At 44.1% G+C, this 25951-nt stretch overlaps 2 protein-coding genes across 3 annotated transcripts; both read left to right on the forward strand.

Annotated features, from left to right (window-relative positions):
- The first annotated feature begins 740 nt into the window (after positions 1 to 740).
- On the forward strand, positions 741 to 5279 carry ttr (transthyretin (prealbumin, amyloidosis type I)). The gene is made up of 4 exons (XM_068593298.1): positions 741 to 836; positions 3619 to 3758; positions 3853 to 3988; positions 5172 to 5279. Exons 1-4 carry the CDS (start codon positions 765 to 767, stop codon positions 5277 to 5279), a joined length of 456 nt encoding a protein of 151 aa, XP_068449399.1. The 5' UTR covers positions 741 to 764.
- Positions 5280 to 7196: 1917 nt separating this feature from the next.
- On the forward strand, positions 7197 to 25359 carry b4galt6 (UDP-Gal:betaGlcNAc beta 1,4- galactosyltransferase, polypeptide 6). 2 transcript variants are annotated; one of them, XM_068593223.1, is made up of 9 exons: positions 7197 to 7283; positions 12410 to 12526; positions 16513 to 16626; positions 16951 to 17075; positions 17250 to 17366; positions 17853 to 18040; positions 18163 to 18285; positions 19499 to 19600; positions 19927 to 25359. In XM_068593223.1, exons 1-9 carry the CDS (start codon positions 7274 to 7276, stop codon positions 20072 to 20074), a joined length of 1044 nt encoding a protein of 347 aa, XP_068449324.1. In that variant the 5' UTR covers positions 7197 to 7273; the 3' UTR covers positions 20075 to 25359. The 2 variants fall into 2 exon arrangements, with proteins under 2 accessions (XP_068449324.1, XP_068449322.1); XM_068593221.1 differs by having other exon boundaries at positions 7228 to 8037.
- Positions 25360 to 25951: the final 592 nt, after the last annotated feature.

Below are 25951 nucleotides of genomic sequence, written 5' to 3' on the forward strand. Positions count from 1 at the left end.
CTTAACTTGTATAGCTCTTTTCTAGTCTTCCAACCACTCAAAGTACTGTAATCATTCAACCCTATTCATACACAGAGGCATGCAAGGTCTAAGGTTTAACAAATCATTCGGGCCCTTTCACAATAGCTTCCTCCAGGAACAATTTTGGGTTAAGTGTCTTGCTCAAGGACACATTGCCATCCAGCGAAGATGGGCATCTAACCACCGATCCTCTCATTGAAGGACGACTCGCTCTAACACTCAGCCACAGCCACATTGATACAAACTGTTGTATAAGAATTTAGAGCCAGAACAAAATATTTTCAACGAATGAAAACAAATCCTTTTCTATCTCGTACAAACGCTCCCCAGTCAGAGTTGGAGGATGTGAGGAGTTAGTGGGGTTGTTACACCACCTTCTGGTGGATTGGTGAAAGTATTGCAAAGCCAAAACTGTGTCCCAACATCTAACTATAACAGCATACAGCTCACCACAACTACTCAATTACTTATCTTTACTGAAGTATTTCCAGTTTATGTTACTTTATACTTTTTAGAGGGAAAGAAATGTGTGAATATGTTTTTCCAGAAATATCACACTGATTTATTCTTTAAAACAGGGGATTTTAAACAGATCTGCTGTGAGTTATTCATTGTCCAGGTATGGACGTGGTCCACAGCGCTGGCAGCAGCAGTGTGAGCGGGAGGCGGGGCAGCTGATGTTATAAATGGAAAGTCGAGTGTGAGCACCGGTGATTTGTATGTCCGTCTGACCACCGGCCACCATGCTTCCACCACTGCGCTGTTTGTTCCTGGCCTCTGCTGTGCTGCTCTGCAACACCCTGCCCACCCCCACAGTCAGTATATGTGTGTGTGTGTGTGTGTGTGTGTGTGTGTGTGTGTGTGTGTGTGTGTGTGTGTGTGTGTGTGTGTCCAGTAATGGGGTCACAGAATGAAAAGAAATGCAATTACAATAGTTCATTTTATGATACAATGCAACAAGAAAATGTCGTTCTTGGCGTACAGAGTGTCATATTCAGTCCAAATAGATTTTTAATATTTGTCCCTGTTGTAAATCGGTCTAATTCTGCCAACAGAAAAGAAATGGATGCCATAATTTCTAGTTTTTAGAATGAGGTTCAAGAAAAACTAATTATCATCTCCCAAAAGTATGAATGAAACTAATGTAAAATAATGTGAATTGGTGTCCTCATTGGACCCTCTGATCTAAAAAGTTCTGATCCCACCCACATATAGGGAACAATAACTATAGTAAATGTGTGTTAGTTATTTTAATATGGACAATCCAAGACCCAGAGTTTGTAAATGCGATGTGTATGAACACAATGAGAGTAATAAATGATTACAGACAATCTTGTGATGGATCACATTTGGTGTGTAGTACCGTCCTACTTCTGGCAGCTTTACTCAGACCACACACATATTCAATGTCTGCCTTCAATTTGATCTCAACCTACCGGTACAGTTTGGTGACTGCTGTGCTCCCGGTTAAGAAGAGAAAGACATATAGTAACGATCATATAATTCTTTTTTTTTAAAGTTTGAAGGCTGCACTTCTCCTGTGGTAGTTCTTGCTGCACGACCAGACTCTGTGACCATGTTTTATCAAAATGATACCAACACTAACACACTAAGTATTACTAACAGAACTGCTAAAAGAGAAACTTTGATGAACACACAGCGCAGGCCAGTATGAATTTGTGGAGCAGGAATCAGTTCAGCAACCTGCCTTCACCTGGTTCACTGCCGTAATGTACATGCAGCTCTGTTCACCTCCCACTGTACTGTGAACACAAGAGATAACAGCTCTGTACAATGATTATGTCCACTGAACTCACTGACCTGAATAAACAATGACTAATACATGAAATGGAATTCTAAAAGCACAACCTGAGGCTCAGCTGGTACTATGCTGTGGTAGTATAGCCTAAAGGAAATGATTTATATGCGCACGTCTGATATGACGTCAACCTCTCATGAATCGATTCGTACTGCTCAGCTGGGCTTATGGAGCATCGAGAGATATTTGACTCCGTCCACATTGTTGGGTCTTCACCATGCGGCTGAAACAAAGGAAACAGGCCTCCATAGGGGTTCTGAAACAACACCCATCAGGCATAAAATCATACCTATGTGTGAGATTTCATTGAATCCGCATGCTGGTGTACACACACGCACACGCTCCTTACCACAATTGTTTGTTGCTTTTAGGTAGTTGTACAATTTATATTTGTTGATTTATATTATTGGTTTTAATCAGTAATATTAAATCAATAAACTATGTTATATTCCTGTGATTCTGTGTTGTAATGGTGGCTGGATATAATACGCAGTGCTCCAATTCCAACCTTCTTTGTTCATTCTGAATATGGCATATTACTTTGACTACTGACATTGTGAGTGAACCCCAGTTTTGAGACTTATATCTACAGTTTGGTTATTGGTCCCTGACCCCAGGGTGGTGCTCATTAATTGTTAATATATGTTAATAAGCTTATTGATATTAATACTTTTATGGATATCAATGATGTAGTTTTCATACTTCCTAACAACAAACATGCTCTTGCCAGATCCCAACAACATAGACAAGTTCAAACTAGCTAAAATATGATTATATCATTGTTGTTGTTGCACATCAATTTTAAAATTCCTATGTACAGTCGCAATGACCATTGTTGTAATGTTTAAGACCTTTATTCCTTACCGCCATCGAGTAAAGACGTGTAGAAACATGTTATTATGCAAACATCTGTGCCAACGACAAACATCAATGGCTACGACCACAAGCTACGCCCACAAGCATGGCTACGCCCACAAACATAGCTACGCTCACAAAGCATGGCTACGCCCACGAGCTACACCCACAAGTATGGCTATGTCCAGAAGCATGCCGACGCCCACAAGCTACACCCACAAGCAAGGCTACGCCCACAAGCTACATCCACAAACAAGGCTACGCCCACAAGCATGGCTACGCCCATAACCTACGCCCACAAGCTTGGCTACACTCACAAGCTACACCCACAAGTATGGTTATACGCACAAGCTCCGCCTACAAGCATGGTTACGCTCACAAACATGGCTAAGCTCACAAAGCATGGCTACGCCCACAAACATGGCTACGCTCACAAAGCATGCCTACGCCCACAAGCTACACCCACAAGTATGGCTATGTCCAGAAGCATGGCTACACCCACAAGCTACACCCACAAGCAAGGCTACGCCCACAAGCATGGCTACGCCCACAAGCTACACCCACAAGCAAGGCTACACCCACAAGCATGGCTATGCTCACAAGCTACACCCACAAGCATGGCTACGCCAACAAGCATGGCTATGCCTACAAGCTCCGCCCACAAGTATGGTTACGCCCATGTCACACCTCATCTGTGTTTTCCTGGTAAAACGTAGTTTGGAGACCTCATTGTGGATTACAGATAAAGAATCTTGGAGCGTGTGACCCCTGTCACCTTATGTATAGAGAAAGCCACAACAACTTCAAGACTCCTGAATACAAAACAGCAGTAGAATATTGAACCAGCCATGGTACTAACATGTAAACATGTGACAAAGAGCAACCGAGAATGAGCTGTCGCCTGGCTTGTGTCTGTGCCACAGGTAAAACCCGGGGTCTCGGACACCAGGAGTCCTCTGATGGTGAAAGTCCTGGATGCCGTGAAAGGGACCTCAGCCGGATCAGTGGCACTCAAGGTGTCTCGGAGGACTGCTGAGGGGGGCTGGACACAGATCACAACTGGGTATGCACAAAATAAATCACAGCTCACGTCTCTTCTCACGATACGTTTCATATGCACAAACCATGCAGACATTTGTCCCCGTTCCTCACTGCAGAGTGACCGATGCCACCGGAGAGGTCCATGAGCTGCTCACAGAGCAGCAGTTCCCAGCAGGCGTGTATCGTGTGGACTTTGATACCAAAACGTACTGGAAAAATGAGGGCAGCACGTCATTCCACGAAGTAGCTGATGTGAGTATAAACCATTCCATTCAACTCCACGTTACCGGGAGGTTAAGATTGTTTGAGTCCCCAAACATTTTCAGTGTGGAGATTTACAGATTGTCTTGTGTTTTAAATGCACTCCTGCTGTCAGAGCTGCAGTGTGTCCTCGCCAAACGCTTCGAATGATAACTTCGAAAAAAGTTCCTCTTAATTTTTAATGCGTTCGCCAATGAAAATCCAGCAACACGTGTCAGTTTCCCCTTGTTACATGCAAATAGTCTTTTCAAAATAAACTTCCACTGCACAGGAAACCACTTTGCTTGACATGTTGACCTTGGATATCCAGATCGATAATCTTTTAAAGAATACTTTTGTTGTACCATGCATGCGTCTTAATCTCTTGTGATGTATTTTATCTAGCTGCCTTTGTGGTTTGTCTCTGGTTCAAGCTTCCATACACATCATTGTAGCTTATGCAATGAACTGTGTTTACGAGACAAAAACATTTGTTCATTTTTATTGCGAGAGCTTCAATACACATTCAGTTTAGTGACATATTACTTTTAATATTAATCACCGGAACAGAGCTTTACAGTAAGTCTGACTTTTCCTTTTCGGGCCCTGCCAACTTGGAATGAGCTGCAAGGCATACACGTAACTTAAATCTCTTCCTCTCTTAAATGTATGCCTGTTTCATTGTCATGTTATCTGTCTGTGTATCTTGATCAGCACTCCTCTAGCCGAAGAGATAATGTATCTCCAAGGGACCTTTCTTGTGAAATGAAGGATGACTAAATGAACAGGAAGGCAGGCGGGGTCACACACAGTCTCCTGGAAGACGATGCACTCGTTCACAGTGACAGGGATGAAAGAGAGAGCTCACATTGCAGCGCTCACCCTGCACCATGTGACCTGTGTGGAGCTTATCTTCTGTTTTCTGACGTTATCTTGGAGTCAGAAAAGCAAATGTATTTACATTATCATGTTCAAACATGTTTACTATTCTGCTGTTGACCTGCAGTGCGGGGTTCCCAGAACAGTGTGGCCAAAAGTCCTACGTTCATCATCTCGTAGCCTCTTCATTCACTTTGATTCAGACAAACTGAAAGCTGTGTCGATGTGTGGCATTGTGTGCACTAGATGTTCTGACCCATGTGATTGTGTGTGTGTGTGTGTGTGTGTGTGTGTGTGTGTGTGTGTGTGTGTGTAGGTGGTGTTCGAGGCCCACGCTGAGGGTCATCGTCACTACACCTTGGCCCTGCTGCTCAGTCCGTACTCCTACACCACCACAGCCGTGGTCGTTGACGCACACCAGTGAGCCCCGCCACACCGTGAAGGCGGCACATCACTTCTTTTCCTTCTTCTTGTCAACAAATCTCATGTGCTAATTTATAACCAACAATGAATGTACCTGCTAACTAGTATTGTGTGTGAAGTATAGCCTGATGTTTCTTCCTCCTCTATGCCGTAGAGCTTCATTAAAAACACCATCACTGACTCACTGATGTGCATTGGGTGTCATGTTCCTTCATCACCAGCAGGGTTGCTGGCGAGTCGTCTTCTTTAGCTGAGGACGATTCCTAACTGGAGTTGCAGCCATGATAAGAGCTGGTCAGCTTCTCTAAATGCTGACGAAGCTTTGTGATTCATGTATTATCTCCTGTAGCTTAGGGTACACTGAACCATATTTTACAATATGAAAGGAGATAATGTTAGCCACAAATCTTTGCGGCAGCAACATTTTAAGCGACGCAGCATCAATAACTTCTGCCGTCACTGTTTAATTGTACACTATGAACTTTTCTTTTTGAATTTTTTGAATCCTTCTTAACATCTCTCTTCGACCTCATGACCTTTCTAATTGAGGTCAAGGAAATGTTATTCGGAATAGACAAGTGTGATTTGTTAAGTTATTTGACCACAGCGTGTGATTACCTTCTGATTGGCTGGTGAGTGCAAACGTCTGTTTCTGGGTTCTGAGGCAAAGCCTCAATGGAAGCTGACATGTGTGCCTCACAAATCTGCAGACAAATCAAATCCAATTCCTGTCGAGAGGCACAGCGAGGGGAAAACGTAACCATTCCATGTGTGCATGTAAAACTACAAAAGAAACAGCCATGTGGATAAACATGTCTACATCTAACTGGTTTGTTCCTTACAAATTATGTACAATGAACAATAAAACACATTCAAACATTGTTGTGGAAAAAAATGTTTAGTGTATAAATCTAAAGTAAAAAAAAACAGTGTATATCAGGATGTGATTCCTACTGACAGTTTATCGTATATAGCCTGTAGATTGTACAGAAACAACATATCAACATTTCTGAAGTTCGGGTATGGCCTTTGATTTTGGTGGGCAAACCCACAATTTTCTTTTTCTCTTTCTCTTCACCTCTATGACACATCTGTAGTAAGCATCTGGGACTGGAAACGCATTACATTATTACATTACATGTCATTTAGCTGACGCTTTTATCCAAAGCGACTTACAATAAGTGCATTCAACCGTAAATACGAAGTAGGAACAACAAGAATCAAGACAGAACAACTTCTCAAATAAAGTCAAACTGCTAAGTGCTATCAGTAGGAGCCATCGAAGTGCTGCCTAAGTGCTTTCGTCATTGTCTTTATTCAAGGAATAGTCGAAAAAGGTGAGTTTTTAGTTTGCGGCGGAAGATGTAGACACTTTCTGCTGTCCTGATGTCAATGGGGAGCTCATTCCACCATCGAGGAGCCAGCACTGCAAACAATGGTGATTTTGTCGAGTGTCGTGTTTGCAGCGACGGAGCGACAAGCTGATTGGCTGAAGCTGAGCGGAGCGAACGAGCTGGTGTGTATGGCTTCACCATGTCCTGGATGTAGGTCGGACCCGATCTGTTCGTTGCGTGGTACGCGTGGTACGCTGCTATAATGGTTGAAAACCAAACTGTATGTGTCTGGTGGGACCATTTGAACACTTTTACTGATGAACTTTCCCCTGCCATCGGTGAGGTCACAACTGTTTGTTTTTTAATTATAGTAATAATACTAATAATACTCTATTTTATTTAATGTGTTGAACTCTCCGATTTTAAGTTGCTGCTGGCATTTTGCACTTTGATATTAACATAAAACGTTTGCTTTTAATGTTCAGGCGTATGCTTTGGAAAAGGTGCTAAATGAAAAGAGTTTGGGGGGTGCGCGGAGGAGAGTGAAAACCCTCCGCAGCACCGGCCGCACAGCACACACAGGTTTCCATGGCGACGCGGAGAGGAGGGGAACGGGTTGTTACGCCCACCGGAAACGGTCTCTGCAGTGCCAGCAGAAAAAATGAAAATGGGTCGGAACTGCAATCTTTTTTATTGAGTTTATTCCTCGCATATTTCCCCCTGCACTCGTGCGTTTTGAATGCCACAATCGTGCGGAAGCAGCGTGGAGACTCCCGGTGGAATGACTGGACGTGGGCTGTGTTCGCCGTCTGACGAAGTAGTGCGCCGACCGGGTTGGGAACGTCGCACCGGCCGAGAGTAGACCGAGTGGGTGAAGGCAGCGCGGTCCTGCCCCCCTTTCAATGACCACCCTTCAGTGCTAGCAAGAGAAGCTGGCGACACCGCGACCATGGGAGGCTACCATGAGTCTACTTGAGTAGTATTGCCGCCGAGCACATCGTCCCCTCCCCCGTAGAATAACGGTTCCAACATGCCCGACCGGTGGTGCTCCATGAGGCTCTCCGTTGCCTGATATCATCATTACAGGCCTGCTTTTTCCATCTGGAAATTTCTTGGCAGGGGAAAGCAGGCCGGCTAGCACCGCTAGCGTTCGCCTTTTTCCGCGCTGCGTCTCTGGGGCTCGACGGTGCAGTTTTGTTCATGCCCACGCCCGTGACACTGCCGGCTATCAATTCGGGGACTTTTCTTAAACTCCCAAGAAGTGTTTTATGGGATTCATATCGGCGAGCGAGACGCGGGCCTAAGCCAAGATGGTGAACTGGAGGCGGCTGCTGCGAATGTCCAACCGCTCGTTCCTGGCCTTCATATTCTTCTTCTCCATGTCCACCACTTGTCTCTACTTCATCTATGTGGCTCCTGGAATAGGTTAGTTACCAGAGGTTTACACTAATCGCCTCACGGGGTGACACTTAATGTGCTTATGTCGGGATTATCTCCCGCTGCTCAACAAGCTCCAGCTGCTGTCACAGTCGGTGCTAAAGCTAAATACGCCAGCTACCGGGCTAACTACCCCGCAGCGCTGGGGTCCCCCCGGGCCACAGGGTCCAGCGAGCCGCGCGCTGCTTTGCGATGCTTTGGAGCAGAATGCGTCTCCCACTGGAGGTCCAAATATTGTTCTTTTGTGCTGGATGTCTGGGTGATGTACGCTGGAGTTGCACAGATGGTTTTTGATTGAATGAACTGTCGGGGTCACTGCTCGCGTTCATGTTTAGGGGGTCGACCCAGGCGACCTCCACTCAGCAGGTCGGGCCAGTCCGGGACCGGGATGTGGCGGTCTCCTGGTACGAGTGTGTTCCCCGTCTCCCAACGTGACTATGGTTGTCTTTCTATTAAATTAGTCCGCCTTTAGCCCACAGGGTAATCTGGACAGCCTTGCTGGTCTCTGAAACAATATCATAACTAATATGGCACGCTGAACTCTGGCGATTTTCCCTCATTGTGTGTGTTTATGGTTGATGATTTTGTTTTTAGATAACTTGGTATAGTGTATGTAAGTAAACTCCATAATGGGATATCATTGAAAAGACATATTCCTGATAGAGCAATACAATAATACTGTGTGAGTGAGTGTGTGAGAGATGATGATGATGTTGCTGTCACTGGCGATCAGCGGGAGTCATGCTTTGGAGGCAGTTGTGGGGAAAAAAAGCGTTAGGTTTCTACATTTAGACTGTGTGCAGTTTGTGGGAATGAGGTGTTGTGCGTTTTTGTACTGCATTACACAAAGTAAGTAACGTAAACCTGGTGTGTTGTGGTTTGGACCTCTGCATATGTCGGGTATTTGCCCAATGTTGTATTACCACAGAATGAAGCAGTGATACTGTGCCAATACTCACAGCTGGTGAGTGTGGCTAATTTAATGAAGATTGAAATAATAAATTTAAATCTTTTTTTGGGAAGATTACCTTGTCAGGTGTTTTCTGAAGAATGCACCTCCATGACAATATGTCGCCATAGATGTATTCATAACCACACTGTTTATGACTGCACAACATCTAGAGAAGTTAGCGTGACGGGAACCCATGACTCCACAGATATGAATTATTGACAGAGGCATACAGTGAGAGAGTGGAGGGCCATAATGACTGTGGAGACTCTGACAAAGACCATGACATTACTAGACTATTTGCATGGGGGTTTTTGTTGCCACGCCTCCCGATATTGCACATGGTTTTGGAATTGCAGGCAGTTTATTGCTGCAGCGAGGTGATGATGTGTGCAAGGCTGACAGGAAGTTCTTTAGTCCGAGCTGTGTGTTACACAGGAGTAGGATGCAGGTCTCCTCTCTGGATGCTGGATGCTGAATGCTGCGGCCCTCAGCATGGCACCACTTACTCTCTGTTCTGTGGACTGGGCCGGTCTGCTTGCTGGGCTCCATGCTTCAGTCAACATGCTGCCGACAGTTTAATGTGAGAATTTGGGACAGTCATTTCATGCTTTGCTTGTTCTGCCTTCCCTGTGACTAATTGTGACTTCTCAAGCGTGTGTGTCGTTGGGGAGCAGTACCTATTGATAAGTGTGTTAGTCTGGCAGCACATGGAGGGAAATATTTCTCTTTTTAAAAAGCGCAATTCAGCCTGCTGTTTTTTCTTTAAATCCTGAACCATGAATGATGCTATTTTGGTGTTGGGGGTTTGTTGAAACAGCCATTGTTACTGTGTTCACTCACAGCTAATTGTCTGAGCGTCCTCTGCTGTCCGGCCTGTTTTGACCTGTCTGTTTGTTCTGAACCCTGTCACCTGCTCACCAGCAGAGACCGCCTGGCTGCTCTGTGATAAGACTTATCAGCCCCAAACACTCTCCTGCTGACTCGTTCACTCTGAAACCAGTGCACTGGCCAATCGGAAGCCGTACACTTATGAGGATAGATCTGTGGATGGATGTAAATGTGTTGACCTCCAGAGATAGGGCTGCGTACATTATGTGGGTGTTAACACTATTGTAGGAACAAATCAAGGAGCAGGGCAATTGTAAGCCAGTTATTAGCCTGCGAATCATTACTGTGACAATGTATTTGTCATATATTTAGTTTGTTTTATTTGCCAAAGCAAACATGCATTTTAAATAATACCAATATGAAATTGACTAAATCATAAATTAATTCCATATAAAAAAGTTTTAGTACCCATTTCACCTTGTGAAATTATCAATACCCAATGCAGTATTATTACTGACAATGGCCGCGTTTCCCAGATTCGTTAAGACGCTCCTTAGTGCTAAGAGCGTCTTAGGAGTGCTCTAAGAGCGCTATGAAAGAACGATGTGTTTCCTAGAGTCGTTTGTAGCTTAAGACGCTCTTTCGCTAAGAACAAGATTTAAGATCCGTCTGACCCACTCTTAACGGTATTCGTAGCGACTAAACGTTCACTGCAGCTGCGTCGGGGAAAGTTATATCAGACATTCAAAGGAATACTTAAACCATGCGTAATGATGAATGTTTGCCACAGCTGCAGAACACTGACGCAAGAAAAATAGTAGCATAAAAAGAAAAATAACGATGTAAAAATAAAGAATTGCCCACGTGTTCCTGTAGCTACATAAATAAAATGAATCAGCATTACTATCACTCATTGCGTTTTCAAACACATTCGGCATCTGCATATGAGTTTACGTTAGCTGTCAAAAGGCGTTGCTGAAGTCCACGCGTGAGAGACACCACGGCTGCAATACAGCATAATCTCGCTGCTAACCAACAGTGTCGCCCTGCGCGAAGCCAGATGGGTTACATAAATGCATATGTGCGTCATCACTTCTCCCCACTTAATGTGCTCTCGGACCGGGCTGTCCTGTCCAAGTACCGGCTTCCCCGTGTGGAGATCCAACGCTTCGTCACACTAGTGTCACCACACATCCAGAGGCCAACCCGCTGCAATGTTGCCCTCAGCCTGCGTTTTTACGCAGTGGGGACCTTCCTGGAGGTGGTGGGGGACGGCCTCGGCAAGGCATCGGTTTCACGGAGTGTGGCAGCCGTGAGACCGATCCTCCTGCGTCATGCGGACACGCATAAGAATGCCCACCACACGGGACGAGGTCCGCCAGGTCCACCGTGGATTTCATGCCATGGCTGGAATCTCCGGGATGATTGGTGTCGTGGATGGCACACACACACCCGCGCTGTAGCGTAATTGCACCCGTATGTGTAGACCACAGCGTGTTGTCTGTGATTTATGAGCTGATAAAGTGGTGGGTGATCGATTAACCTGGCATCGATTGATTTAGTTTCAGCAACATGGCGGTGGACAGCTCCCAGTAAGAGAGTCTTCGGAAGCTTCTTTGACGGGACCCTAAGAAGGCAGTTCCCGCGTCTGGGAAACACTCGTATCTTAGCGCTCCTCCTTAGCCGAACCTTCTTTCGAGCCTTCTTAAGTCCTTAAGAACGATCGAATCTGGGAAACGCGGCCATTGTTATCATTTTATTTGAATTTTGTGAATTGCGACAAGGAGAGAAAAAAAAATTAAGGCCACAAAAAAAACATGAAAAGCAAGCAATACCTCACCAAAGTGAGTTGTTCTGAGACCAGTGGAGAGAGCTAGTTTCGAGACAGTTTCCAAGTGAACCTAAGTGCAGTTTGAATGCAGTGAGAACATAATCACACCCAGTTGCTGCGAGTGAACCAAAACGCAAAGGATTATGGGCTGCCCACTCAGGGCATTTGTTGAGCTGGACACATGATGGGTCGTGGTTTTCATGATGTCATTATACAAAGTTAAATAGATAGTTTTAGTTAAGTTCTCACCAGCTGGTGCTCAGATGAACCTAACGGTGCAAACAGGAGTTGTGCTGAGTGTTAAAGCTCCTTTTTACTGCTGCATTCTTCCCATCTTTTCTTTTGACTAAATGCAAACCTAACAGTCCTCTGGCAGAAACCTAAAGTGGGATTGTTGATCATAATCTCTGGACTCAGTGTAGTGTTATATTTCAGTAAATATGTAAGGTGAAAAACTAGAAATCCAACTATGGTGCCGCAAAGTGCTCTGAGTCATTACCAGCTGCAGTGGCTGTCTTCTAGAGAAGATAATTTACTGTCCTGACTCATGACAATTGAAGTCAGTGCACCAATCACTTTAAACAGCATTACACTTCTTTAACTGTTGATTAATGTTAAATTCACTCAAAGTTTCTCGCTGCAGATTGATTTGTTTTTGTGACTGAAACGGTAACCTCTCCGCGTTAGGATGTGTTGTATTTAATGCAATAAGTCCAGCTAATTCCTTGCTTTCCCTGTCTTACCCTCAGCCAACACATACTTCTTCATGGTGCAGGCGCAGGGCATCATGTTGAGGGACAATGTAAGGACCATCGGCCAGATGATTCGATTGTACACAAACAAAAACAGCACACTCAACGGGACAGGTGAGTCATGCACAATCACTTCTTGCTACAGGAGGGAAGGGGGGGTGGGGAGGAGGGGATTGTCTTGAAGAAGAGGGACCCAGGAGGGTGCACTTCTACAATCCAACTCAAGAAACTTAATATGACGAAGAAATGTATCCATTCCATCCTGGCTGCATGGAGTTGCTGATTTTACATAAAACAGCTTGGTTTCTCCCAATAAATAATTTCATGGTATAACTATCTCACCAGTGTGCGCGAATAGATCACCATTTAGATTGAGTTGCTGTACACGTTTACAGGATTATTGGAGCAGCATCTTGGTGCCTCAGAAAGACTAAAAAACAACATAAAGTGAGTGCAGCAGTTCTCTAACTGGGGCGCGACCCTCTAGTGGGGCACGGAGATATTACAGGTGGCGCGCGGGGGGAAGATGCAGATTTCTTTTTTTTAAGAATCCTTTATTAATCCCACACTGCGGGAATTATTCTCTGCATTTTACCATCCTTAGTAATTAAGGAGCCTTGTGCTCTGAGCACTGAGGCTTCAGTGTCTTGCTCAAGGACACTTCAACATAAAACTATGGGGATAAAACAGGGACCCAACCGGCTTCCTTGGTAATCTTTTTGCCAACTATTATTTATTTTTTGCACATATATAACTTTATTTGCATTGTTTTAACAAAGGGATTGCACATGTTATTAGTTTTTGTCTGATGTAGCAATCTGGGTTACTTGAAAGGGATTTAAAATTTCTTTAATCTTTTAATTAAAAAAGCACGGATGGAGGAGTCTCAAAAAGTTGGACCATTTTGTTCCAATGTTGTTGTGGCAGTGGGGCCCGAACATTTTTCTTTCGTTCAAAGTTGGGCGCGACAGAAAAAGTTTAAGAACCACTGAACGAGTGTGTCAATCTCTCATAAGGAGCTTGCGCATAAGAACGTAGCGCTATCAGAATGCGTAATATATTTAGAATTTATGAATTCATGTGTCAAAGTGGGCAGGGCTCTTGCTGTCTCTTTCTCTCGCCGTCTGTGCATTACTGAAATTGGAGTAATGGAATTATGGCACTGCAGAAAGGGCTCATCGACAAAACACCTGACACAACAAAGAGCTGCCTGGTACAACAAGAGATGTATCTCAGCTAATACTGTTGTTCTTTTGACCATTTTTCTTTAAATAATATCAAGCTTAAACACAGGGAGATCAATCATTTAACTAAAAAGGTTGACAACAGGCAAGACTTCACCAACACATTAATATGTAAGTTCATAGTCTGGTAAAAAAAAAAGGTGTCTTCAGTGTGAAGCCTCTAGAGGATCAGAGAAGGAGAGGACTGCTGACGGCAAACTGGTTGCTTTTATACGACCGCCGTGGAGCTCTGATCCGGCCAACTGAACCAGTACCGGCCTGGCGCCAGACACTGATTTGCGGTCAAGCCTTACATTGCCTTGGAAGGGGCATGTCACACCCATGGTGCATAGCCTCAACAACAGGCACTTGGGTAGGCAGCAACATTTAATTTTCATCCAATACAGCTGAGGGTGCAGTATTCGCTACTTATGTGACAGTGTCAGTGCTATTTTAAAATGTGAAACCTTGACTGAAGTTTTTACCCCTGACACTTAAGTAACTCGTCCGCACTTCGAGCTTGAGCTGTGAAAATTAAATGTTGCTGCTTGCTAAGAGGTGACAATGGTCACTACATGACGGTATGTGAAAAATAAATTCATACTGGATTAATGTTGCACTGCTGTACCCGTACGTTAAAAATGATACGATTTAGCATATTTTAAGTATTGCTACTTTCTCAAAATAGCGCACTTCCTTGAAACGGCTCTGCTATCTCTCTCCTGCATGCTGCCTGCATGCAGATAGTGCATAGAGATGGCGCTCAAGGGGGCGGGGCTTAAGGAGTGGGGCTCCAGCTCACACTCGGAAAGGCAGCAGCAGCAGTGCGCTCACAGCGAGTGATTGGGGGAGACATGGCCTCGAGCTCAGGAGCTCTTGCCGACCATCCTCTGCGTGTAGAAAAAAAAGGTGCCAGGAGTGTAATCTGGAGATACTTTAGATAGGGAAAGTAGCGAGTAGCATTAGCCTAGTTTGACTACAAGCATATATGATCATGAGGTCAGAATGCACACAAAAGTGTACCAAATGAAACACAATTGATGTAAAATGGTGACATGCTGGTGGAGCCTGGGGGTGGATCTTGAGCGAATTAGTTTTAGTTAAGGAAAAATAATTATCTGTAAAATTATGTAACTCTACAATTTCTTATACTAATTAGAATCGTTTAATTACCAGGTAAGTTTGTACAAACGAGGAATTTGTCATGACAGAAGGTGCATCATATCAGTGACTATAACAACAACAACAAAGAACATTTAACTATACAAAGTAAAAGTATAAAAATTTAGATAAAAACAAGTGATAAGTAAGGATGCGGAAAAATATAAGTTTGAAATAAAAAATAAAATGAGCAATAATAATAAAAATAAAGGTAAAGTGCACGGAATGAGGTTATTTATTTTTTGAAAGTGACAGGTGAAGGTAAAGTGGCGAGTGACTTTTAAATCGGCGGTCTGGAGAGATGTGCAGGCGAGAGAAGGGAAGGTCCAGGGGGAGACAGAGTCAGTCAGTGGGGGACCCGGGCTCTGTTGATGAGCCCAACTGCTGCTGGGTAAAAACTGTTTGTGTGGCGGGTGGTCTTGGTCCTGATGGACCTCAGCCTCCTGCCATAGGGAAGGGGCTCGAAGATGACTATGTAGTCATCTGGTCAGATAAGGACAATTGGCCTACTTAGGCTTGTATAATCAATGCTATGATAGCACCATGTCGTTTTCATTATTATCTTGCTGTATGCTAATACTATAATTAATTAATGTAATTTGCCAAGTGTTCAAAAAGCAGGGCAGAAACAAGCTGGTAAATAAGGAAACCATACAGGTGTTTTATTTATTACTATTATAGATAAATATACCAGTATCTTATTTATGGTATCGAATTCTGGTATCGTAAGTATCGATATTGTGATATTTATAGCAGGTATCATATCAAAGTCATAATTTTGGTATCGTGACAACCCTATCATGGAAGTTTGAAACCAGTATGCCGGACAGCACTACGTGTGATAAGTGACTGACAGGCTTATCCGTCCAGGGCGGGCCCAACCAAGTCCCAGGACAGGCCTGAAACGTATTGAGTAGTATCAATAGAGATATTTCATTATTATTTAATTGTGTGATAAAACTGAAGGACAATATGGGTAATACTCCATCTACATACAAGCATATTGTTAGTGAAGTAATGGTGCTACAGTTCAGTTACTTGAAGAAGACACTAATTGTTCCACTCTACAAAAATGACTATTAAAAATGGTTATGATGACTAACCAGTAAACATTGAGCTCTATCATTTGCTGTAGAATGTAGATGGTGCGGTTTGAAGTACTTTACCTGACTTCAGGGGTGTATGGTTTGAAGTACAGTGGTCCCTCGTTTATCGCGGGGGATACGTTCCAAAAATAACCCGCGATAGACAAAATCTGCGAAGTAGTCAGCTTTATTTTTTACCATTATTATACATGTTTTAAGGCCATAAAACCCCGAACCACACACTTTTATACACTTTTCTCAGTCAGGCATTAACATTTTCTCACATTTCTCTCTTATGTAAACACTCTCTAAGTTTCGCAGATTTAAAAAAAAATAAGCCTGAACATGTTTAGCAAATTTCATTTTAATGATCAATCTACGAGGTCCTCTGACCCGTGTCTCCGCTGACTTTTTATCCGGACATATTCTGTACTACAGGAGACACTGCATGGAGGAGATTGATTGACATACTGTACAGTCCCTTAGCTTAATGAGGGCGCAGAACACAATGCACGTTCATACTGTAGCTGTAAAAAACAAAAGCAACAACAACAAAAAAATCCGGCAAAGGTGAACCGCGTTATAGCGAGGAACGACTGTATTATACCTGATGTCACTGTTTTTCCTGCAGACTATCCAGACGGCAGTAATTCCAGTGAATACCTGGTGCAGCCAACCACGTACCTCCCAGAGAACTTCACCTACGCCCAGAACCTCCCCTGCCCAGAGCGATTACCTTCTATGAGTGAGTAGAGACATACCCGTCGTCATTCACATGGCAGGCCATTCAGCTCTGATGTCACGCTCTGGTTGGGTTAGGGTTAGGGTTAGAAATCCCTTGAATAGTAGTTTGGCTGCTGTATAGAAAACATGCACCAATTTGTTTAATGTCAGACCTGCTGATTCTGATTCTTTGCAATGCGCAGACTCTTGCAAAGGTTCACGTCACCATCGGTGGCAGTCTTTTCTTGTGTCAGCGTTGTGTTTTCCTGTCCAGTGGTTCTTATGTGCTACGTAATGTTGCTGCATCAGTGGAATAGTCTCTCCCTGACCAAAAAGCTCTTCACAGAGGGCCTTATGGACGTGAACATGACAGAGATCCCTATGGAGGAGATAGAGCTAAAGTTCTCCAAGTCCTATGACATCGACTTCGGAGGCCATTGGAAACCAAAGGACTGCAGCCCTCGCTGGAAGGTGGGTTTGTGCGTTTTCCGAGTGTAGTCATTATATACCCTGTCAGTAAAGGTACAATCTAATGTAATGTACATTCAGTAAAGTGTCAGTGATGCAAAACATCTTCTTCTGGAAACCCAAAGCATTTAGTTGGTACAGTCTGGGTGAATTCGTACTCTTATGCTGGTCCTGCAGGTAGCCGTCCTAATTCCTTTTAGAAACCGCCACGAACATCTGCCCATCCTCTTCCAACACCTCATCCCCATGCTGCAGAGACAGCGGCTGCAGTTTGCCTTCTACGTCATCGAACAGGTATGTGTGTGTGGCTGAGTGTGTGTGCTGCTGTGTATGATTTTTTTGGGATCGTCTTGAGATGGAAAGTCGGAATTACAACTCCATGCACACTTACTATCTCTTAAATATGACCTTTTTATTAAGAACGCGCTTTAAAAATATAGACTACAACGGTCTACAAGTTAATGGACTGACGAGTGTTTAAATGCCATCTCACGCACACACACAAAGCTCTGCCTTCAGGAGGGAAACGTCACCATCGACAAGAGAAACTGGCATGACAGTAAATGACAAAACCAAAGTAAAGACTCACAAAGCTAAAATTAAACCAAACTCCCGGTTCTGTTACGTCGATGCAGAATGGTCCTCATTCTTACAATAGATGTCCTCCCCTCTACAAGTCTAACATCTCATGCTGTTTGCATTGGAAAGAAGTGTGTCCCTGACATTAAACGCTCATACATGACACCCACGTACACAACTCATTGTGTCTGTGTGTTTTAGAGTGGGAGTCAGCCCTTCAATAGAGCCATGCTGTTTAACGTGGGGTTCCTGGAGGCCATGAAGGACCTGGACTGGGACTGCTTGATCTTCCATGATGTGGACCACATCCCCGAGAATGACCGGAACTACTATGGCTGCGGTCAGATGCCGCGCCATTTCGCCGCCAAGCTGGACAAATACATGTACATGTGAGTGTGTCGTCATGGTACTGAAGACGTATAGAATGTAAAGGCCCAAAGCAAAGACTAACATGAACCATTTGGCTATGCGGGGAGCTCTCTGGTGGACTCATGTTTGCTGTCATTTCCAGTCTTCCATACAGCGAATTCTTCGGTGGTGTGAGCGGACTGACTGTGCAGCAGTTCCGCAAGATCAATGGCTTTCCCAATGCATTCTGGGGCTGGGGAGGAGAGGATGATGACTTGTGGAACAGGTGAGTCTATTTAAGAAGTCATTCAGTCACTCGGTTGACTGTGTTGTAGTTTGGGCAGCCATCGAGGAAGGAGACAGGACGCAAGAGCCGTTACAGCTTGACTAGTTGAAAGATTTATCTCCAAGAGCCAACCTCTTCTTCTGCTCCCGTTTCTTGGTGGATTACCGTCCAATGTAGCCGAGAGGGCCACCTCCACTCTGGTGTCTTTTCTGCCAGATTTCAAAAGTTTGCGAAAGAACTCACTTTACAATTTAATTAAAAAAGTAATATAGATGAGTTTGTTTCCTTGTTGTGGGTTGTTTCTGGGTCACAGTGTGAGCACCAGACAACTGTAAGAATCACAGTTTAAACTAAAATCCGGATCTGTGTCATGATACAGAAACTAGTAAATAATAGAAACTTCAAAGTCCCGAGAGGTCGTGACCCGGTTGCAGACAGAATTGCATTGTGGGAGTGACGTTTATAGGGAACCAATCTAAACACAGATGGTGTCTTTTCTCTATTTAGTGCCAGTCAAGTGTCCCAGAATCACTCCTGGGTTTCAGCTGAGAGTTCAACTGAAGTTTGACTTATGAAGATTGAAGTGGTTGGTTCTGACAGAATGTTCCCCGTGTCACAGCTGAAGTTCTGCGCGGAGCGGTTTCTGAGGAGAGATCACATGTTCTGCTTTGCGTCGGACAAATTTTGACTCAAAAAGGGATTCCATTTTCGTCAAAGGATCTTTTAATAACCCTTACCTCGGTACGTGTTCCCAAAGTGCCTCTCTTCTCTCACAATCCTCCTGTCTGACCTCCATCTCCTGCAGCTCCTAACTGGTCAGGGCTCTGATGGCTATCAGCACAGATGGGAGTTGATAAAGTGCTTTTTTACTCCTAAAAGTAGGATCCAACAATGTGTCACTTAGCTTTTGGACAGAATGATTTCCTGCTCTGACACTCTTGATAAATGCATGCCCCAATATATTGTGAGGTTCATCTTCTCCCACCACGTACTGTCGGTTCTGTGGTTTAGTAGTACTGGTCTGGTATTTAAGAACGACAGCCAGCACTGCCGTAGTGCTCCATGCCTGTACCAATGACCTGCAAGTAGATCCTCGTCGTGTTTCCACCAGCAGATTGTTGGTAAACAGTGTCACAGCTTCAGATGCACTGAAGACCAGCGGGTTGGTTGTGGTTGAAACGCTCATACTGGTTCTATGATGGTGTCTCCTCAGGGTTCACTATGCTGGTCTGAATGTTACACGACCAGAGGGAGAAATCGGCAAGTACAAGTCAATTCCTCACCACCACAGAGGAGAGGTGCAGTTCCTTGGGAGGTAAGATCGCGTTGATCTCTGCGCCTACGTTTAGTTTTGTAAATTCAGGAAAGCAATGTTTAAGTCCTGATGAATGAGCTCGGTCTAACAGCCGATGAGTCAAACTCTGGTATCTGATTACTGATTAGTACTCGCTGCCACTAATATTTGCTAGAATATTTATTAATCCACTGAGGAAAATAGTCCACAACAAATCTTGCTGGTTTGATTAAACGCTACAGTAAGCAGATGATTGCACTAATAACTAAGCCATTAAGTTTAGATAAAACTTGTTTGTGAACTACCGGCCCATTGGTTCTTATTGTGCTGTGTGACTGTGTCTGCAGGTATAAACTGCTGAGGTACTCCAAAGAGCGGCAACACTTGGATGGCCTCAACAACCTCCATTACAGCCCCCACTCGTCCCTCAGCAGCCTCTACAAGAACATCACGGTGGACCTGGGCCCCGAGCTTGCCCCCATCGCAGACTACTGAACTGCCCTCGCTCCTCACCCCTGGGTCACCTCCGGCTCAGCCTCCCTGGGCCAAGGAGATGAGGGGCGGGGTGGGTGGGGCACAGGCCCAGAGTGAGGGGTGAGGAGGCACACCACGGAATGCTGCCAAGAAATGTTAGCGAGGGGGTGAAAAAATCCAAAAGAGAAAAATCCAAATGGTTGAAGAAAAAAAATAACGAAGAGGCGGTGGCAAGTCTCTTAACGTGAACTGTTGATTGTGTGTGTGTGTTTGTGCGTGTGTGCGATGGGTGTGTGTGTAGGTGCGATGGGTGTGTATGTGTGCGATGGGTGAGATGCTGCATGTCTTTTTGTCCGTGCCGGCTTAACTACTACAAGTTGACATGAGTTGGTTGAGGTTGGAGGGAGCAGCAGCGGCTCGGCTCTGATGTTTGCTGCAAAGCCTTAACGTGGCAGAACCACAGCTCCCTCTGCTCTGCCGCACCGCTTCACTTCTGATATATCACCGTCACCTTACGAGCCAACAGAAAAGCTCTTGTATCACTTTCTACTATCGTTTGTTTTCTACATATCATTTTGTCAGGCCACGGTATTCCTTTTCTTAAACGGAGGGATCTGAGCGAGGTTACCGTTAATGTTTGTGATGTACATTTATCATTTTTCCTTTTCTTTTTTGTATGATTAATTCTTTTGATACGTGGTATTTATTTTCTCTCGATTCGGGAAGGAGCACTCCTGTCCGCGTCACTCAAAGTGTTCGCTGCTTGTTTTTTGCTGCACTGCTGCTGATTCCGCATGAACATGTATGTAAATATCGGCCTTGTTAAAGCTCGAACACAGAACACAAATATGTAAATATGGGCCTTTAAATGCTCGGGCGTATTACAGTGATATTCCAGTGGGTTTGAATTTTATTTTGGCAGCTACCTTTGTTCTAAGGATTTATTAAGAGTGAGACGTTTCTTCCTAACTGGAAGATCTTCTAACAATATAGGATGTTTGGCTTAAAAACAACAACCCAGAAGTATCCAAATCTTAAGATTTGACATTATCTTTTGCATGCCTTAATTTATTTTTGTTTACCAGATTTTGTTCTTTTCATATCAAAATTTGAACATAAGTTATTTCATCAGTTAGAGATGTGTATATTCTTCATTTTGCCTTTTTGTCGTGCTTTATTTCTTCTTTTTGAGGTGCACTGTGTGAAAAGAGTAGAGCTGCTCCTCAGGAGGGAGGCGTGGCCAAGTCTCATGTGAGAGTGTATATTTCTTTGTCTTGAATGTGTTTTTACTTTTAGATATTGTTTTTTTTATTATTCTGATGATTTAGTGCTGGACCATGTGATAAAGCTCTTCATTGTACTGTACCATGCGCTGTAGCATGGGGTTTGGGCTGGATGCTGTGTGTCTGGACTGTAGTGTTGTTGTTTTCTAAAGCAGTCAGAAGAGCCAGAATGAGAGAACTGCTGTTCTTGAATGGCACGCGCTGTGAAAAGTTTAATTTTCTTCAAGCTTTGAGCACTATATTGATAGAGAGAGATGAGTAGGCAAATTATTTTTGACCAGACGTTCTGGTGTTCACTGTTGAGACCTCTAGGTTTTGAATTTGACAATGAGTAGTTGTGTGTTAGGACGCTGTCCTGAGGCGTTAGAGTCCCAACTCTGGCCATTTCGGACCGACACCTTCATCCTGTTGCTCGCTCCATGAGAGGCCCGGTCCACTGTGCCCTTCTTGGCCCTTCATCTCACTGTGAGCCTTTGGAGACCAAAGACATGGAAGAACCTCACAACTACAGGGTCTCTGTGTGACTGCTGCAGGGACCCCTGTCTACAGACCAACCAATCAGACCAATGGACAGGTTCCTAGCTCCAGCATTTAATGGCTGTTCTGGGACTTTTGATTGTATCACATGCTCTTGATCAACGGATGGACATTGTCCCATCTATCATTCTCTTATGGATCGGGTTCAGCAGATTTACAACCGTTGTTAAAGATCATGTGAAATGATTGAAAGCTTCAGAGGAGCTACTCAATGGTCCTTGTGAGATGAGCGTGAGTGGTGCAGTGTTTTGTTCTCAGAGATGAAACAAATTGTTGATTAATTCATGAGTAGATGAACGTGAAGTTTATCTGAGACTCATTTATTACAGTTTGAGTTTAAAAGAGCTCTCCCTGTGTAACAGTGAGTACTTGGTGAGATTTAGTGGCTGATCAGGAAGACGCAGGATCAGGTTTGAAGTGGCCAGAGTCATGTTTCTACATTTAGTTTCTGCAGTTTTGAAGCGTCACATGTCCGCCAGTGCAACCAGGGGAAAGGCCGTCTTTGAGCCACGGTAACTATACCCTGACCTCTCCTCTTCTCCCAAAAAAAGGCTTTGCGGCAGCGATTGTCATAGCAGCCTGTATGCGTTCACAGAGTTTAGGATGTTCCTCAGAGGCCGGTCCACAGGGCTTTTAACGCTTCGTAGCAGGTGGGATGAGACGAGCGCCGTCGCAGTCCATCTACTTCCTGTCTGGAGGACTGGGATGTTGGTTTAGCGGACTGGTCTCTTTTCTAAGCTTAGCACCACACACTAGCATATGCCGTTCATGATCTGACTGTAGCAGTGAGCTAGAGTGTTATTGATACGTGGCGGTTCTCTTCATCGCATGTCCCTGACTCCGGGATCAGCTGTTTAGGATGGTTCAGATGGAAGTATAGTCGATGAGGCCAAAAGTCCTGAAGTATTGCTTTATTTCATTTTCTTCTCTCTGTTCATAGTTGTTGCTTTTTTGCAATTGCTGAAACACAATTTCTCAATCTAAACTAACTATCTTGCATCTCTTTCAAACTCAAATGCATTCAAGACTATATGAACTGTTCTAAAACACGTCACAACTCGTTTGTAGCATGCTGAGAACACAGAACACATATCTGAACACACGTGATTCATCTCAATACTCAATAGCGTTCTCCAACTCTTCCACCAAAGAGCAAACCTCAGCCATCCAATTGGTTCCACATGTTTTTTTCACAGATGCTTTCTGGTTGCAGGCGATTAATGATGGTGTTGTATTTCAATGGCAGTTTTTTAGAAAGCAATACGCAGGCTTTTAGATTGGAATGATGTGTCTAATGTAAATAGTCATTTGCAAAAAGTCTTTTAGATTTCAAAGCTGGTGTGAAGCAGACAACGTGCTTCTGGTTCAGCCGGCTGCTCGACCACAAGCACCTTATTTTGTGTCTCGGTGGTTGCAAAAAAAAAAAACCCTGACTGAATCTATGTGAGGAGACTGTTTCCCAGCATGAGGTGGTGTTGAATGGTGTGATAGACTCTGCTCAGTGTCTCGTCTGGTTGGCCGAAGACAGAACTCCACCCCAGTAGAAGAGTGCTAACTGAGTCGGATCACTTTTCTAACTGGTTGTTATGTGTCCTCGGTCACGGGACCACCCGACCCTGAAGCTCCTTCTCTCCACATGACGACATAAAGTCTCTAAAAGTATGTGAGAGCTGTGTTCTCTATTCCATTTTGCAGTATTTGTTTGTGCCTTGAGTTCTTTTCTTTTTCTTTCTTTTTTTTTTTTTACGTTGTAACTGAAGAGATTACAGACGTTTTGTCCCCATTATGTGAACCAAATCCAGTCAGGCCGAGTGTGAAACGAGAGTCCAACAGATGCGATGATGCGTACGGCTGCTGAGGTTTCTTCTCATTTCACTAAAAATAAATGTAATAGGAACTGAGCGTCGCTGTCCACACAACAACAAGAATGAACACAAGCACATCTCATTCTATCAGAAAGCTGAAGCTGTGGGGCTTCACCCAGCACCCTCTCCTGCAATGTACGTGGCCCAGCTACACACATGCACATACGTATACAAAATAATGTGTACACCTCCTGGTCTCCGTGTGCATGATGACCAGAGCAGCTTTCCACTGCCGAGCGGTTCCAGCATGAAGGTGATGGGATGCGGCTCAGTCATCTGGGTTCCAGGGTTTTACATCTGTTCTTTATTACAACATCGTATGACATTATTTTTTTCTTTGCCTCCAAAATGTTAATGCGTGGAACTTAAATGATAGATGGCTGCCTGCGGATAGAAGGAGAGCAATGTGCTAAATATGTACTCATTCTGAACCGTTGTTGTATAATGGTCATTCCATGTCTGGGTCACCGTTCTGTCAGAACCACAGTGGAGGAATCTTTATAAAGTATTAATCACAAGGTGTGCGAGTTCTGTGGCCTCCTCCTGCTCATGGAGATTGTTAAACGCGATGAGTGGAGCCGATGCATCACCTCTTTATGGTCTGACTGTGTGCGGCAACCAACCAGGAGAACGTAGCAGACATGCCAAAGATGTGTTTCAAGAAATTGGTGGAGACATTGCTCAGCAGGGTCCTTTGGTAGCGGTTCTGGGGCTTTCTGTTTAAATCCAGTCATCCTCAGCAATCTCTCCACCTTGTTCAGATACATGTTAAAAGGATGGATTTTAAACATTGTATTCCCGTCTGCTGAGGAAGACCATGTGACGCAGCTGAACGGCTCCCAGCAGACCTTTTGGGTGAGAACCCAAGGATGAGTGGTCCCAAAATGTTTGAGGTATTATTTAGACACATGGTTGCCTTCGCATTGCTTGGCCACCGGAGGGCGCTGACAAGTTGTTAGCAGTAAAGTGTCCCGCTCCACTAAAACACATTTATAGTTTGTGTTGATGTGAAATTGAATTCTGGTCGACGTGTTTGTCATCACGACTTTGTAGCCATCAGTGGATACAGTAGATTTCAGAATGTGTCTGGCATTCCAGTATTAGTCCGGCTCTAAATAATCATTGCAACTGAACAAAAACCCTCTGCTGATGAAGACCATGAGGCGTGGCTGAAAGCCCCCGATGCTATGAACCCTTATCGTCCAGCTGCTCCGCGGTCAGTATTGAACCCTCACGTCCACGGCTGCAAAAGGACGTTGATGTATTATCACTATTGTTTCTTGGTGTTCATTCGGCTTCAATGTTACTCAAGACGAGCCACAGACTAAAGTAAGGACTGAAAGTAAAGGCTGTTACCATGGTGAGGGAGGTGTGACATGTCTCTGATTCTGTGTCCTCTTCATCGCATTCCACATAAGAAGGAAACTCCACACTGACCCTGTTGACATGTTAAAGTAGCATTCCCCCCACCCCCGTTGGCTCCATTGTCAGATTCCTGCAGTCTTCAGTAACAGACGGTATAAAAACAGTTTGTCTGGTGTTGAAATGTTACTTTGTAAAGTTCTTTTTCTTTGTCAACAGAAGACAAAATAAACACTACTTTGCCATATTCTGGAAAACAGACGTGATGTTTGTCTCATTTCTTTAATCGTGTTTCACGTGATGTCACTCTGTGAACAGTTCGCTGGAAGAAACAAACTACTTTGACTTCTTCTGTTTCACATCAAAGAATCTGTCAAACCTCTACAAAGTCATAATCTGATGAAATTGTACTTTGTAGGCAGACTGTCCCAATGAAGTGTTTCTGCAATGTCACAAATACAGACTTAAAACCATCAAACAGGGCATTTGCTGTGTTAAGTAACAGGAAGTGTGATGGATCTCATCCTGTTTTTATAAATTTATAATCCAGTTTGAAGATGGGTCTTTAAAACACAGCGACAGCTACTAAAAAGAACTTCCATCACTGGAAATGTAAATGGACACACAACTATATGAAAATAGAAACCTTTGCTTCTCTGTTACTCTTATGTACAAATGGAGGATGGATGAAGAGGAGCAGAGCCCATGTTGTTCACCTGGATAGTTGGACAGACTATCACACAGTGGGTACATACAAGTCTCTAAATTGTCATTTCCTCACACCTAGCTCCTCGATTGAACCGGAAGTGGTTCTGCACCGCCATATTAAAGGTCATCCCAAAGCTTTTATT

Source organism: Clinocottus analis, unplaced genomic scaffold (assembly GCF_023055335.1).
Source record: "Clinocottus analis isolate CAN_PGR_092001 unplaced genomic scaffold, fCliAna1.0.p SCAF_29, whole genome shotgun sequence".
NCBI lineage: Eukaryota > Metazoa > Chordata > Actinopteri > Perciformes > Cottidae > Clinocottus > Clinocottus analis.

What these genes read in the sequence shown, in the direction of transcription:
- b4galt6 (XM_068593221.1), top strand. Translation starts at nt 7,923, where the DNA reads ATGGTGAACTGGAGGCGGCTGCTGCGAATGTCCAACCGCTCGTTCCTG. An exon ending in GATGATGACTTGTGGAACAG is followed by an intron (nt 18,286 to 19,498) that starts GTGAGTCTATTT and finishes GTGTCTCCTCAG; the next exon opens with GGTTCACTATGCTGGTCTGA. An exon ending in GAGGTGCAGTTCCTTGGGAG is followed by an intron (nt 19,601 to 19,926) that starts GTAAGATCGCGT and finishes CTGTGTCTGCAG; the next exon opens with GTATAAACTGCTGAGGTACT.
- ttr (XM_068593298.1), top strand. Translation starts at nt 765, where the DNA reads ATGCTTCCACCACTGCGCTGTTTGTTCCTGGCCTCTGCTGTGCTGCTC. An exon ending in TGGACACAGATCACAACTGG is followed by an intron (nt 3,759 to 3,852) that starts GTATGCACAAAA and finishes TCCTCACTGCAG; the next exon opens with AGTGACCGATGCCACCGGAG. An exon ending in CATTCCACGAAGTAGCTGAT is followed by an intron (nt 3,989 to 5,171) that starts GTGAGTATAAAC and finishes GTGTGTGTGTAG; the next exon opens with GTGGTGTTCGAGGCCCACGC.